The sequence below is a fragment of the Jatropha curcas genome, chromosome 8 (genome assembly GCF_041381405.1).
Source record: "Jatropha curcas cultivar XTBG-Jc1 chromosome 8, XTBG_Jcur_1.0, whole genome shotgun sequence".
Classification (NCBI taxonomy): domain Eukaryota; kingdom Viridiplantae; phylum Streptophyta; class Magnoliopsida; order Malpighiales; family Euphorbiaceae; genus Jatropha; species Jatropha curcas.
Genome location: NC_143158.1, coordinates 183,826 through 197,918, shown reverse-complemented (window position 1 = coordinate 197,918; position 14,093 = coordinate 183,826). Strand labels below are relative to the sequence as shown.

The following is a 14,093-nucleotide window of genomic DNA, read 5'->3' as shown; positions in this document are numbered from 1 at the left end:
GATATTTTTTAAATAAAAATAAGTGGTTAAAATTTTAAAATTAGTAAAAGATTATTAATTCAGAAAATTTTATTGTGATTTCTCTCTTTTAAAATAGTTGAATTGGAAACATGATAAAATTTAACGATTTTATGTATTATGTCTTATTTTTTTCCAATTAAGTGAATAAATTTAATAAATCATGAAATATTTAATATAGAATTATAAATATAATCAATTTATTAAATCTATTTTTAATTTAGTAAATGACTTATTTTTAATTTATTATTATCAATAATATTAAAATTAAATGTTTAATGTTATTTTTAATGTAAAAAATATTCGTGATGACACCAATAGAACTTTTTTGGTCTGCCCATTGAACGGTATAAATCCGATAAAGTAAAAATAGGCAGAATCGCTGCTCCCGTGGAGTAAAAGCGGGAAAAACTAAAGTGAAAATGGCGGGAAACGTAACTCAATATTCCTCATAACTCAGGTTCATAATCACAAATTGCTTCACGTTTTCGTTTTCAGTATTATTTGAATTTAATTTCTGGTTCTAGGGTTTAGAGATGTTTTCCAGCAGCCAATTCGATGCCACGTCCGCCTTCTCAGGCGGCGGATTTATGCCCTCACAGTCAACTCAGCTCACCGATTCGTCTCCGTCTCCTGCGAAAGTAAGTAATCTGAACTTTTATACGGTTATGCACATCCTTCGTTACTCGCCTCTGTTTGATTCCCGAGAAAGTTTAGGAAAACAAAGCAACATAAAACGAATGCATATTTAAATAGAGGAGGTGATGATCTTTTTGTTCTCTACATAATAGAAGAAGATAGGCTGACTTCTGTCTAATGCAACCTCCATATTTGGAAATGAAGATCTGTATCTCTATTTGTGTGTTTGTCACTTTTTTGGATGTTATTCACTGTTTATTCTCTTGGCCTGCAAAAAGGGTTTGTTTTGTAATCTTATCGCTTTGGTTTTAGGGTCGCGATTCTCAGGGTCTGGTGCCATTGACAGTGAAGCAGATAAGTCAAGCTTCTCATAGTGGTGATGAGAAGTCAAATTTCGTCGTAGATGGCGTGGATGTTACTAATGTAACAATTTTCAGATATTTTCACAGTTCACTATTGCCCTTTTTTGTTCAAACAAAAATTCTCTGGACTTTGAAAAAAAAAAAAAAAACGAAACAGACTCTATTCTCTTTGAAAGGAGGATTAAGTGATCTTTTTGACATCTTGTTGTTCTAGGTTACAGTGGTTGGAATGGTGTTTGATAAAGCTGTCAAGGTTACCGATGTTAGTTTCATTGTGGATGACGGAACTGGCCGAATTGGATGTAGAAGATGGTATTATTTGTTCCCCTGATTTGATGCATTGATATCAAATTATTATCAGTATCATTCATCTCTCTCTCGTCTCATGCTTAGCATCACGTTTTTTTTGTCTAACAGCTACGCGATTTTGTTTCTGTTCTATATTTTGAAACATGGTTGTAACATACGTTTAATGCTTTAAACAGGGTGAATGAGAACTTGGACACGACAGAAATGGAGACAATACAGTGAGTCTTCAGTCTTATACACTTAGATAACTGTTTCCATAAGCTATTAAGCCTTGCTCTTTCTGATCATAAAGTTTTTTATTTTTTCATATTCCGGTTTACAACAGAGATGGAATGTATGTTCGTGTTAATGGACACTTAAAAAGTTTCCAAGGTGTGAAGCAGTTAGTTGCATTCTCTGTCAGGTGTGAAGGTTAATTGCTCTTTATATGATTTGGATAATTGCAGTTGAAGGCTAGGAGCAGGTCCTTTTAAGCAATGTGCATTCCATTAAAAGTTCAACAATAATTCTGGATTGGATTTGAGCTTATTTTTGTATAATTTATTTTTACCTTTACATAAAGAAATTATATTATGGAATTGATAGGAGTAACCCACCAACACAAAATGATTATGTAGATTATCAGCTTCTATGCTTTGTGCTTATCTTTTGCATTTATTCGAGTTCTTTTTGTTAGAAGCAAATCCATAAATCCATGGCTTCTCATGATTCTTTGGATTTACTGTTTGTCAGGCCTGTAACAAACTTTGATGAGGTCACTTTCCACTTCATTGATTGCATACACACCCATTTGCAGAATTCCAAATTGCAGGTAGCTATTAAATATGTTCACTCAAACCATGTTCAGCATAATTGAGAACAAATATGTTGAGCGGATATATTATGTTCTTCTGTTAATTGTTTACATTTTTGCGTTATTGAAGCTGCAGATCGGTGCCTCAATTCAGCCTCAAATGTTAGAATCATCTACTAACACTCCTGTGCGAAATGGATCAAATGAATATCAGGCAGCCACAACTATTCAAGTATGATACTGGGAGAAGTTCTTTTTCATTTCATTGACTTGTCTCTATATGTTTGGCGTGACAATCTTGTCTTCTTTTTTCAGCTCTCAAAGCAATATAGTGTTGATGGACTAAAGGACACTGATCAGTTGATCCTTGACTATCTGCAGCAATCTTCAAGCATGTGAGTTTTTTGCAAAATTCTTAATTATCTTTCACAATGTTGCTTCCTTTTGTTTCAAGTTCCATAATGGTCAGTTTTGCCCTGTACTTCATGAGCTGATTTGAGTGGAAGAATAAGTATTACTTTGCAACCTTGACAGAGTGTTTGATACACAGAGTTCTAATCATATAAGCTCCTGTGCATCTTGAGATTACTTACGCTTACGCAGAAGCAAGCAATATATAGCATTCATTGTTTGTTTATTATCCCCCTTCCCAGTCCTCATATCTTCACCCATCTTGAGAAATATGGAAAAAAAAAGAAGATAAACTGAAGATAACTTTTATAAATTTGCTATAAATCCTTTAATCTCGTTTTCCATGGTTCATATTTCTTTAAAACACCACTCTGATCCATGGTTCATAAAGCCTTTTATTTGCAGAGCTTCTTTTCTTTGTTTTGGTAGGTTCAGGTTATAACTCCTTACTTTCACAATGATTTTCTTAGATGTTCACGGCACATTCCCCCCTTCTTGCACTTGGCTATTAACTTGCCATTTGTGCGAACTTGAGGACTTGGTATTTGTTTGCAGGGGACAGGAAAAGGGAGTACACATGGATGAACTTTGTCAGCAACTAAAACTTCCTATGGAGAAGATCAAGTAATATCGCTATTACTGTCTCCTGTCCCTGCTTCCCACCTTCATTGAGTAATTCTTTTTCATACATCTGCTGTGTTATCTTTGTCAGGGGTTCTATTCGGTCACTTGAGGATGAAGGTCTGATATACTCCACAATTGATGAATTTCACTACAAAGCAACCTGATGAAATTGATGATCGTCTAGAAACATTGCCTTGGCTGTGAGTGGTTCTAGTAACATATCATTAAATCTGATACCGATTGTGTTAGAGCCTTGGCAAACCATTGTAGATAACTGGATATTTACTGAGATCCTTGAGTTGTAGACAGATCAGAGTAAGAACTTATTTATAGTTTTTATTGATCATGTAATCGACTCTCACAACTTCTGCAACATTTTTGGTGTTTGTTATTGATTCAGTTAACTCGTGGAAATGGTCCATTTTTATTGTGGCTTCTTGGTCTTATTACCTTTTTTTTTTTCCTGCTGTTTTATTCAAGTTACAAATGATTTCTACTAATTAATCTGTAACCATATTTTACCTTTGGCTCACAGTCACAGGTTAGTCCTTTTTTGGGTATAGTTTGGATGGTACTTGTGTGTGCTTAAAATTAAAATTTTAAGGTTATATCATGATTAATTATCTTCAGAAAAGTATATTAATTTATGATGACTATACTATAATTTTAAAAAACAAAAATTGGACACTATTAAAAAGAAAAGAAAAGGCCATTTATAGCCAATTGAGGCCTAGCGAAGCAGCCAAGCTGCCTGTTTTAAAAAAATTTAGTGCCTAGAGTAAAACAGTCGGGACATTTTATGTTTGCATGATACATTAATAATGATCATCGACTTATCTTTGTTCTGTTCTGTCTTCTATCATGGCCAAGTAAACTCAAAATTCAAATTCTTTCACGTGGTGGTTCGACGACCATTCTGTCGTTCAACGTAAACAAAGGAAAAGATTGTTATTCTCAACGGGCACTTCATTAACCAAGTTTGATGGGTGGTTTAATCTACATCCGACAGAACAACAATTTTGCCCATCTCTAACCGAAAAACTTCCAAATCTAAAATCCTATAGCCCAATTTCAAAGGTTAAAGTTTTCGATGGGATTTATGACCCGGGATGATTCAAGTGGTTGTGGCGATTGCGATTTATTCCTCTTAACTCTTTTTTGTGGTTAATTGTACAACTTTGGATTTTGGACACAATGTGCTCGATGATTTGCCTGAATGGGAACTAGGTGTTAAGGTGCCTTTTGGGCTTTCTCTTCATGTGCGATTGTTAGTATGTCTTGATTAAAGACTTGGCAGGAAAATCTAGCAGGTTTTTTGGTGGCAGCATAAATCAGAAGAGATTGTTCCTGCAACAGCCACAGGATAATTAATGGATGATCACTGATTGAACAGACACATGATTTTGTAACTACGTTTTTGACAAATTACGTACCATCCGAAGAGAAAAGCTAAGCCAGGCAGGCACAATTAGAAGTTGAAAAATGTGCTTTAGAGAAGCTAAAACCGTTCTTATGAAAAGAATCTCTTTCAATCATCCAATTCAAAACGTTTTTTGGAGTACTTTTAGTTTCTAAATATGATTTGACTTTGTAATTCCTTTTGCATCCACGAGGAAAACAAGAGGCATCAATCATACACGTACCTAAAAATTTTGAAAAAATTGTAGTAATATATAATTATGACAAAAATACATGCACCTAATAATTTTGAATATAGTAAAATACAATTATTACAGAAAGGTTGTTGTCATGAAGATGCAGTGAAAGCATTTGTAATTCATCACCAATGATGTTGAGCTGTAAAGTGTGATCAGGGTAGTTTCTTTTTTTTTTTTAATTCGCAATAATACAACTGACTGAAGATTTTCTCTTCTCTCTTATCAATCTTGAGCCGCCATAGATTTGTTCATGCAGTGTCAAGAAAATTTTCTTTTTCTCTTTTAAAAATACGGAGAAAGTTGAATTGCTGGAGCAAATCTTGATGGAGGAATAGCTAGTACAAACTTGAATTATTAACATTAATAATGGAAACATTGGAATTAGCCAACAAATTTTCAAATCTGTACAAAGTGCAAGGAATAGCTAGTTCAAATGTTAGTTCTGGAAGCAATAACAATTAAGAAGAAGAAGGTTAGATGAATGTGTACTATCGTGTGTCTTTAACTTTAATTAAATCGTAATTAAGTTAAAGAAAAAGGTTTAAAATGGCCCCTGAACTTAGAGCAGATATTCAATTTGCCCCTTTTTTTGAACTTTTTGGACTAAATAACCCAATCACTTAATAGAGAAGGATCAAAAAGCCCATATAGTAAATTTTAATTAACTATTATTTATGCAATGTTGAATCTGGGTTTGTTTCTGAGTAACTCTAAGTGATTTTGAAAAGTGAGAATTATTATTTTCCATGATTCATGATTCATGATTGATGCCAAAATAGTATATAAATCATGATTTATGTGATCTAAGAAAGTGAAAATGGAGAGGATGATCCAGAGAAAGGAGCTATTTTGAGAAAAATAAAAAAAGAAAACTACAACGGTTTGTATGAACATTGTTCCATTTAATAAATTGTATTAAATTGTCGTAAGGCAAAAATTATAAATTAAATTCCATTTAATTTAAATTGTCGTACTAAATTTCAATTTCCAAAATTATATCTCATGATACAGAATGTGTAGAACATGCTCAAAAGGAAGATTAACTGATTGATTAATATCAACATATTCGTGAGTTAATACTAATATCAGTTTTTCTGTTCAAAATTGATTTTGGCAGAAACACATACAGCTTCAAGTTCAACTCATCAACCAATGTGAAATTTCTAAGATTAAAAAAATAAAATTACAAAAAGATTACAGGCAATCAACTCATTTCAGTTTGGACTTTGAAGAGTTGTGCAGAGGCTTTGCAATGGGTCTAGCAGGGGCACTTCTCACAGCCTTCTTCGCATCATACTTCACAGAAGAGAAGGCACAGATCAAGGCAAGCAACATTGTTGGATAGACATAAATAGCTTTAGCAGGATCTATATTTGCGGGCTTTCCTAGGATCCCTTACTTCACAAGGCCCCATATTACCAAAAGTGTTCCAAACATGCTCATCCTCCCAGGTTTTAATAAGCCCACGACTGCTCCTGCCACAGAAAAATAGCTTCCTGCAAGAACCTGGAACAAGGACCACAAACATAGCAGGAAGATCAAAAGAAGCTATAATGTGAAATTTACAAAACTCAAGTCACATCAAAAGTCCATCAAGATCACGCTAAAGCAAGTAATATGAACCAAATAGGGATCAAATTAGAACATATTTTTCAGAGTTGCAAGTATAGGTTTCCTGTTAATTATAAGTCAGCCATTGCATCAGAAAGCCAAAGATTCTGTAATAGTTTTTCCACACAATGAAAATTTATTGATATACAAACTGCACAAATTCACTTCATCTCCAATACAGTTGTGATAATTATACTTACCAATCGGATGTACATAAAGAAATACAGATGTTAGAGCTTAAAGCACTGAAATAACATTGCCATATATTTTAGCATCCAGCCAAAGCCTAAAACTCCAGGAAAGAATTGAAAGAAAAATTCATAAAAATATGCTAGATAGGAGAAGGCCACGCAGTTGAATGAATTTGACCAAGTCAATCACGAGACTGAAAATGAAAGTGCATAACAAATAAAAAATCGATGAAATCTATTTCTTCCTCTGGCTCACCCAGCTCCTTGACAGTGCCATTAGTCAAACAAAGAAGGTGCCATCAACTTTAACAAGTAATTTGGATTTACAATTCGAGAAAACATGAAGAACTGTCAAACAAATATTGGCTGTCACGTCGCTGCGAAAGTCATTGATGCAAAACTAGCAAAATCATCACCTTACATCCCGAAAGTCATTGATGCAAAATCGTCACGTTATATCTCGCCCCATCAATGACAAAAATCACGGCTGAAACCTCAAGTATGTTCTGTCATTACGCAATCGATACTAAACCATAACCGTATATTCGAGAAAACATGAAGAACTATCAAACAAATATTGGCTGTCACGTCGCTGCAAAAGTCATTGATGCAAAACTAGCAAAATCATCACCTTACATCCCGAAAGTCATTGATGCAAAATCGTCACGTTATATCTCGCCCCATCAACGACAAAAATCACAGCTGAAACCTCAAGTATTTTCTGTCATTACGAAATCGATACTAAACCATCACCGTATAGGGTGCTCGGTCGACAACAAGAATCACAGCTGCACCCTCAAATATATCCGGTCGACTTATTAGCTAACCAACTTTCAAATCTGTACAAAAGCAAGTGCAAGGAGCTTGTTCAAATGTTAGTTCTGGAAGCAATAATAAGAATTATAAGAATAAGAAGGTTAGATGAATGCGTACTATGGTGTGTGTATATATCACGTCTTTAAATTTAACAAGTCATAATTAAGTTAATTATAAAAGAATATTTGTGAACAAATGACTAATTAATTCCTATTGTACCTTTAATTAAATATATAATAGCATGATGCCTTTTGAATTATCTGTAATTTATAATATTATATAGTATTTGCCAACTGATATATAGTATATGGCTATTGATTAATCAGAGTTTTGGTTCTGGACTTTTGAAGTTGATTTTCACATTTAAATAATAATTTGAAAATGTTTTAACATACTTATGACACAGAATAATGTTTTCATTACATTAGAAATGTTTGTTTCGACTTTAGACATTAAAAAAATAAAATATTTGAGGAGTGGCCCACCGTAGGATTAAAGAAATGCAGGTGGGTCACGTGGAGATTGGACATTGTATTGTAGTATTGGAATAGTTCAAGCTTGTTGATAACATGTGTGTATAAGAAAGCGAGTGTAAGCAAGAATTAAAGAGCAGTAGCAGCCGGTTGAGAGAGAGAGGGAGAGAGAGAGAGAGAGAGAGAGAGAGGATCAGAGATGGGAAGGACCCCTCGCTCTTCAAAGGATGGCTTAAACAAAGGATCTTGGACTGCTTCTGAAGACAAATTGCTCACCGATTACGTTGCCATGTATGGTGAAGGGAAATGGAGCAATGTTTCCAAAAGAACAGGTTTTTATTTATTTATTTTTGTGAACAAATCTTTACTTCCACAGTCATTAGTTAGTTATTGTTAATTTTGTTAAGGAAAATGAGATTGCTTACAGGTTTGAAGAGATGTGGAAAGGGCTGCAGGCTTCGGTGGTTGAATTATCTGAGACCTGATATAAAGAGAGGGAACATCTCTGATGACGAAGAACAACTCATTATCAGGCTTCACAAGCTGTTAGGCAACAGGTCAGATCTGCTGTTTTTTTTTTTTTTTTTTTTTTTTTTTTTTTTTTTTTTAAATAATTGTTTTATAATTTAAACAAAAATATATATGAATGTACGTTGCAGGTGGTCTCTGATAGCAGGGAGACTACCAGGGCGAACAGATAATGAAATAAAGAATTATTGGAATAGCAATTTAGCGAAGAGAGCACCAGACTTGCAACTTCCTCTCCCTGAACTTGACCATCAAAAGAAACAACCATTTCAACTCATGAGTATTCCCAGTTTCCAATTACCGGATGCGCATCAAGAAATTAGGGAAGATGACGAGCACCAAAGTCTTGAAGCGGCTAATGAAAGTGAAACGAGTGATGATCCATCGGAGTTTTTAATGGATTTTAACGTGGATGATTTCTGTCAAATGCTGGAATCGGACTTCTCAAGCCCAAACGATGATCCTTCTGCTGCTGCTGCTGCTGTTAATGGGAGGAGTAGTGAACAAGTAGCGTTTCCAGTTCAATTTGAAGGGAACTGGGATGCCGATAATAATGTTAATGGTTCCGAATTTATGTCATTGGTTAACTTTCTTGATTCAGATGTGGAATGGCCTAAATAGTTACCCAATTTAGCTGATTATTGCACCAATTTTTTTAGGATTCTTCCATATATAGCCAGTTCAGATATTGCATTTCACTTGTCGTTTTCAATAATAACAACTTACGACCGTCTGTCTCTCTTGTACGACTAGGTGTGCTTATGATTCAAATTTCGACACTGCAGTGTTTTTTGAATATTTCCAATATATATAAAAAAAACTAAAAAAAAAAGTTGGTGTTTGTGCTTGTCCTTGACTTTAAATTATTATTATTATTATGTAGACATTCCTAGAAAAAGATCGATGAGAATGTGAGTTCCAAAACCCTAATTAAGGGATAGCTGCAGCTACTTTGGAGAGGAAGTCTCGTTTTCCCTAGGTAGTTCTCTTGAATCATATCGATCCCTTAGAGCCATAACAAGTTGTTGTTGAACAGTTCTGACGAATGAACCTTCCCTGTAATAATAAGCTGGACCATAGCAGAATTATTCCATTCCACATGTAAGTTTGGATGCCCAAATCAAAGGTCTAGCAAGTTCCAAACCTTCCATCACATGCATTGGGTACGGACAATTACCAATCTTAGGCTGTACCCAATTCCTAGCTGTATCATCTCTAATGAGAATTCCTTTACAAGCCATTTGCTCAACAATGATTCAAAAAAATAATTAAATCACCTAAATTATAAATAAATATTTTTTAATTTGACTAATTAATATTTTCCTCACGTAATTTGGAAGAAGGAAGCCATGAAATGGGTTTAGGAAATTGTTGAAAATAGTTAATGTCTTTAGGAGAGGACAAAACAAAACGACGTATCAAAAGCCACGTCTATATAAAAGTGGACAAAAGAAATATTTAAATTAATAGATTTTTTTTTTTTTAAGTATGTGGCATGTGCTAAAGTATTAATCTATCTTTCAAACTCAAATCCATCATTAAATTTTAAGTATCAAAGTTAGAGTTACTAATATTTGCTTTTGTTCCTCGAAAGAATCTTAAAACCATGATTACATGCTTAGCGTTCTAACATCTATCTTCCTTTCCTCTCGGCACATTGGGCCTGAAATATGGGAAATAGGTCAGTTTACGCTGTGATTGCTGCTGTTGCCACAATGAATGCTAGTAATGAGGTTACATGTTTCTGGTCCCATATGTTTTATGCAGATCAATATAAATCACTCGAAGACCTAAATTTAATCTTGTCGGCCCACTTGATATATTTTGATTGAAGATATTAGCTTAGCTACCAGTCGCAGTCCATCTTCCTGCTCGTAATTTATACTAAAATATTTCATTTCCATGTACGATTTTCTGTTGCTCAATGAGTTTACTGTTAAATGCGGACCCAGTAAATATAATTAATTAGTGAAAATCTCGTATTTATCTCCTCGAACTGTTCAGCATGTGATTCCATGCCGGCCACCAGATTCTTGCGGGGGGGTCTGCGCTCTGTCATTCACTGAAAAGCTACTTTTGATAAGGAAACTGATGGACGGCGTTGAGGTTGTGATGGGCCGATGGCCAGCGTAAAATCAGTTTATATACGGCTGCTTCCGGCGCAATTTGTCTGTTTAATGCTTGATGGGCCAATTTGGTATCCATTACGTTCGATTAGTTGTCCGGCCCATCCATAGCCTCAACTTAATTATTGTTCAACTTATTTAGTGATTTTTTTTCTAATTTAGAATTTATTTTAATTATCTAAATGTGTAAACCCCATATTTAAATTAAATAATTAAAAATTATAAAATAATTGTTAAAGATAAATAGAAGACCCAGCAAGTGGGATTAGTCAACTATCTAGAATTTTCTAAAAAGATGGACAACAAATCAATCAAAGAGACAAACTCACAATTTCTTTACAATTTCAAATCATTGTCTATACTTTGTTCTTTTCAATTTTTATTTTCACAAGCATTTTTTTACTTTTATTTTTAATGTTTTTATAATTGAAGCTCGCAATATCTGCAATTCCTATTTTACAGTTCAAATTTATTTTTATTACCAATAATTTTTTTTATTTTTAACATTTTAACCTGTCAAAACACTAAAAATTATTTTTTTATAATATTTATTAACACAATGTTTGAATTAATTTTTAAAAATTAAAATAATATTTTATAAAAAATTAACTCATATAACATTTAAATTTTAATATTTTATAAAAAATTATTCAAATACTAAAATTATTTAAACAACTATCAACTCTCAAAATAATTCATTATATTGAAAACACCAATAAATGTCAAAATAATTAACACCGGTTGGATAATGTGTAGAGTACTTGCGAGCTGCGCTCTATTAGCGATTGTGGTCACATGTCTAAAATGTAGGTGGGGGTATCTGAAATCAACAGGAAACAACACACAGGATATGTCACGTGAGCCATCACAAGCAATACCCATTTGGACACGTGGCAATGTAGACTTGGTCTGTAAGGAAGAAGCTCAATCCAGTTCACGTGAAGGCCCATCGGCCCTAGCTTCGTGGGGGGACCTTTTGGGAATGAAAAGCCTACGGCATGAAAAAGTTCAAAGTGTGGCTTAAATAGAGGTGATGATTGGATGGATAATCCGCTAAAATAAAAAAAATAAATAAAAAATAATAGATTCTCACATTTTTTATTGGCACAATACTTTGTCTTATTGGATTAGAGATTTTTCCATTGGTTAATTACTCATTACCATTTTACCTTGCTTTCTGTAGTGCTACTTCGCCCCTTCGGTCTTTTTTTTTTTTTTTTAATTGGAAAATACTTGGAGACACCGGTTGCATAATCTCACCTATTAATCAAATTAATAAACATAAAAATTTTAAAAAATCATTTCTATTTTATTCTTTTTTTCCCCTAATGTATAGTCAGAAATATCTTATTTCAACATAAATTTTTATTTTCATTGATCGTTTAGAAGTCATGTCCGGTCTAGATAAGTCTATCCCTTTTTATTAATAAAATAGGAAAAAAAAGCACATATATATAATTTAAAAAGAAAACGAAAGAGGGGAATTTACCTCCCTCGTTTTATAATCTGAATCCACCACTAAAAATAGCAATTTAGCACAAACTATAACTGTGTCGGTAATAATTTTTTAAGTAATTTTTAGTTTTTATAGCGTTTTGTAACATATTGTTTGAATTAGTTTTTAGAGGTTAAAGTAACGTTTTATAAAAATTTAATCCATTTAATATTTAGCTTTTAATATTTTATGAAATACTACTCAACAACTATCAGCTAAACACTATTAAAACAGCTAGTAGCTACTAAAACATATCTTATGCCCATATATTTCAAATCCTAGGTTAAAGATTTATGCAATCTCTCAATCAATGTATGTAAACAAAGCTTTATATAAAGTCCATTTTCATACATATATATAAATAATAGAATTTCATTTAGTTATATGTAGGCATTCCATATAATTGAAATCATAATATAAGCATTAAAAAAATTTTATAAAGTTAATTTATACTGAAGGAAAAAGTATATTTTCCTTCATTTTTCATTTTTTTGGGGAATTCGATTTTTCTTTTTAAATTTCTACTATGTTGATGGGATTTTTAATAGCTAAAAAACTTGTGGAGTAATTAATAATTAAAATGTGGAATTGATAATACTAATCTTTTAGTTTGGATCTATCTTGTTTATATATATATAATAGTATATAATTATATATACCTTGTAAATTAATCATGGGAACAAAAAGACAAAAGCAAAATTTGTAAGTTAGCAAGGGAGATGTCATCAAATTGGATGGGGCCATAGCCGTAAAGGTATAAATTATCCGGTTTGGATCGCTCATGGACGATGATGACCAATTAAATAACGCGACGCCATCACCTTCTCTTACAAGCTGACAACAATTCATCTGAAGGCGACAAGAGAACGCTTCTGTGTAAGTGTTATTGGTTCATTTCTTTCTCTTTCCTTTCAGGTCGCCATCCATGATTAAAGCCCTGTCATGGCTACTTTTGAAAACAAAGAAATCCAACACACGCATATATATATATATATATATATATATATATATATATATATATATAAGCTGATCTGAAGAACATAAAACCAATTCAATAACTTGAAGTTGAACAAATTACAATTATAAAAAAACACAAACACGCAACAGCCTGCAGCTTCCACTTTTATTATTGTTTTTTACAGTGAACGAGGAAATTTAAAGAACTGAACCCAGAAACACAACATATAGAATACATATATATATATAAGACGAAAGAGACCCAAGCAATCAAAAACAAACTAACTATACCCTATGGAAGGAAGAGAGGAGAGGAGGCTATTCATAAAAAGAAAAAGAATTACATATCCCTGACGTGGAAGATATTTGGGTTTTTAATGACAATATCGTACATGTAGACAGAGTTGAACTTAGAGAAATCCCTTGGAAGAGAGATTAGGTCAATGGAAGAGTGCTTGTGGAATTGGAAGAGATCTGGGTCTCCCCCGTAATACCTCTCCCAACCTAAATCTGTCAATATTTGCTCAAGAGAAGAGTATGAAGTGATTACTTGGCCAGTGGGCAAGTGCACCAATACCTTTCTCCTGGAGCTACCATGAGAGCTAGTTTCTGCTCCAGGATTCTCCACTAGACGAATGACGCCATTTTTGAATACCCAAACTCCAGACATTGTTCTATGTGTTTTAATTCTTTTTTAGGGTTCTTGGGGTTTGCTTGTTGAGTGATGAAGAAGAGGGCTGGGAGGGGGTCTATATATATAGTAAGAGGGTGCGATAAGGGCGGAAAAAAAAACAAGAGGAAAATACTAATCACTCAAAAGGAAAAGGAGAGAAGTGGGGGTTTAAAGGAGGTTTAATTATAGGGATGTTTGCTTGGGTATAGGAACAGAATCTAGATGCAGTGGGTCCAAATGGGTTTAAATAAAAGGGTACAGGGATGCTCATAGGGTGTGATTTAGGGCACACGTACCATCCGTGGGATTGGTTTAGGAGAATCTTTGATATTGCGAAAGCTTTCGCTTATTATTAAAAGCTTTCGAATACAGAATCTTTGGGACACGGTTGATGATGACGATGATGAGA

The 14,093-nt window shown here is 33.6% G+C and overlaps 3 protein-coding genes and 1 long non-coding RNA gene across 7 annotated transcripts; 2 read left to right on the top strand and 2 right to left on the bottom strand.

The window, feature by feature from the left end:
- Positions 1-344: 344 nt before the first annotated feature.
- RPA2 (replicon protein A2) lies at positions 345-3,602 on the top strand. Of its 4 annotated transcripts, XM_012220935.4 has the most exons (11): positions 345-478; positions 546-659; positions 970-1,080; positions 1,234-1,331; positions 1,505-1,546; positions 1,654-1,731; positions 2,061-2,139; positions 2,252-2,353; positions 2,437-2,516; positions 3,088-3,156; positions 3,245-3,602. In XM_012220935.4, exons 2-11 carry the CDS (start codon positions 555-557, stop codon positions 3,318-3,320), a joined length of 840 nt encoding a protein of 279 aa, XP_012076325.1. In that variant the 5' UTR covers positions 345-478; positions 546-554; the 3' UTR covers positions 3,321-3,602. The 4 variants fall into 4 exon arrangements, with proteins under 4 accessions (XP_012076325.1, XP_020536320.1, XP_037495269.1 ...); XM_020680661.2 differs by lacking the exon at positions 345-478 and having other exon boundaries at positions 485-659; positions 2,258-2,353; XM_037639341.1 differs by lacking the exons at positions 345-478; positions 1,654-1,731 and having other exon boundaries at positions 485-659; positions 2,258-2,353.
- A 2,236-nt stretch (positions 3,603-5,838) lies between these two features.
- Positions 5,839-7,503, bottom strand: LOC110009924 (uncharacterized). Its single transcript, XR_016322012.1, has 2 exons — positions 6,626-7,503; positions 5,839-6,320 (listed from the first exon to the last, which is right to left on the bottom strand). It is a non-coding gene; the product is annotated as an uncharacterized LOC110009924 (long non-coding RNA).
- Positions 7,504-8,030: 527 nt separating this feature from the next.
- Positions 8,031-9,179, top strand: LOC105637467 (uncharacterized). The gene is made up of 3 exons (XM_012220932.4): positions 8,031-8,237; positions 8,333-8,462; positions 8,565-9,179. The coding sequence occupies exons 1-3, from the start codon at positions 8,105-8,107 to the stop codon at positions 9,052-9,054; spliced, it is 753 nt and encodes a 250-aa protein (XP_012076322.1). The 5' UTR covers positions 8,031-8,104; the 3' UTR covers positions 9,055-9,179.
- Positions 9,180-13,086: 3,907 nt separating this feature from the next.
- Positions 13,087-14,033, bottom strand: LOC105637466 (flowering-promoting factor 1-like protein 2). Its single transcript, XM_012220930.4, has one exon. It carries the CDS (start codon positions 13,679-13,681, stop codon positions 13,352-13,354), a length of 330 nt encoding a protein of 109 aa, XP_012076320.1. The 5' UTR covers positions 13,682-14,033; the 3' UTR covers positions 13,087-13,351.
- Between the last annotated feature and the right edge of the window lie 60 nt (positions 14,034-14,093).

Excerpts from the sequence above, each read along its gene's own strand:
- LOC105637467 (XM_012220932.4), top strand. The coding sequence starts at position 8,105 with ATGGGAAGGACCCCTCGCTCTTCAAAGGATGGCTTAAACAAAGGATCT. Across the intron at positions 8,238-8,332 it reads CAATGTTTCCAAAAGAACAG|GTTTGAAGAGATGTGGAAAG; the intron begins GTTTTTATTTAT and ends GATTGCTTACAG. Across the intron at positions 8,463-8,564 it reads CACAAGCTGTTAGGCAACAG|GTGGTCTCTGATAGCAGGGA; the intron begins GTCAGATCTGCT and ends TGTACGTTGCAG.
- RPA2 (XM_012220935.4), top strand. The coding sequence starts at position 555 with ATGTTTTCCAGCAGCCAATTCGATGCCACGTCCGCCTTCTCAGGCGGC. Across the intron at positions 660-969 it reads CGTCTCCGTCTCCTGCGAAA|GGTCGCGATTCTCAGGGTCT; the intron begins GTAAGTAATCTG and ends CTTTGGTTTTAG. Across the intron at positions 1,547-1,653 it reads ACAGAAATGGAGACAATACA|AGATGGAATGTATGTTCGTG; the intron begins GTGAGTCTTCAG and ends GGTTTACAACAG.
- LOC105637466 (XM_012220930.4), bottom strand. The coding sequence starts at position 13,681 with ATGTCTGGAGTTTGGGTATTCAAAAATGGCGTCATTCGTCTAGTGGAG.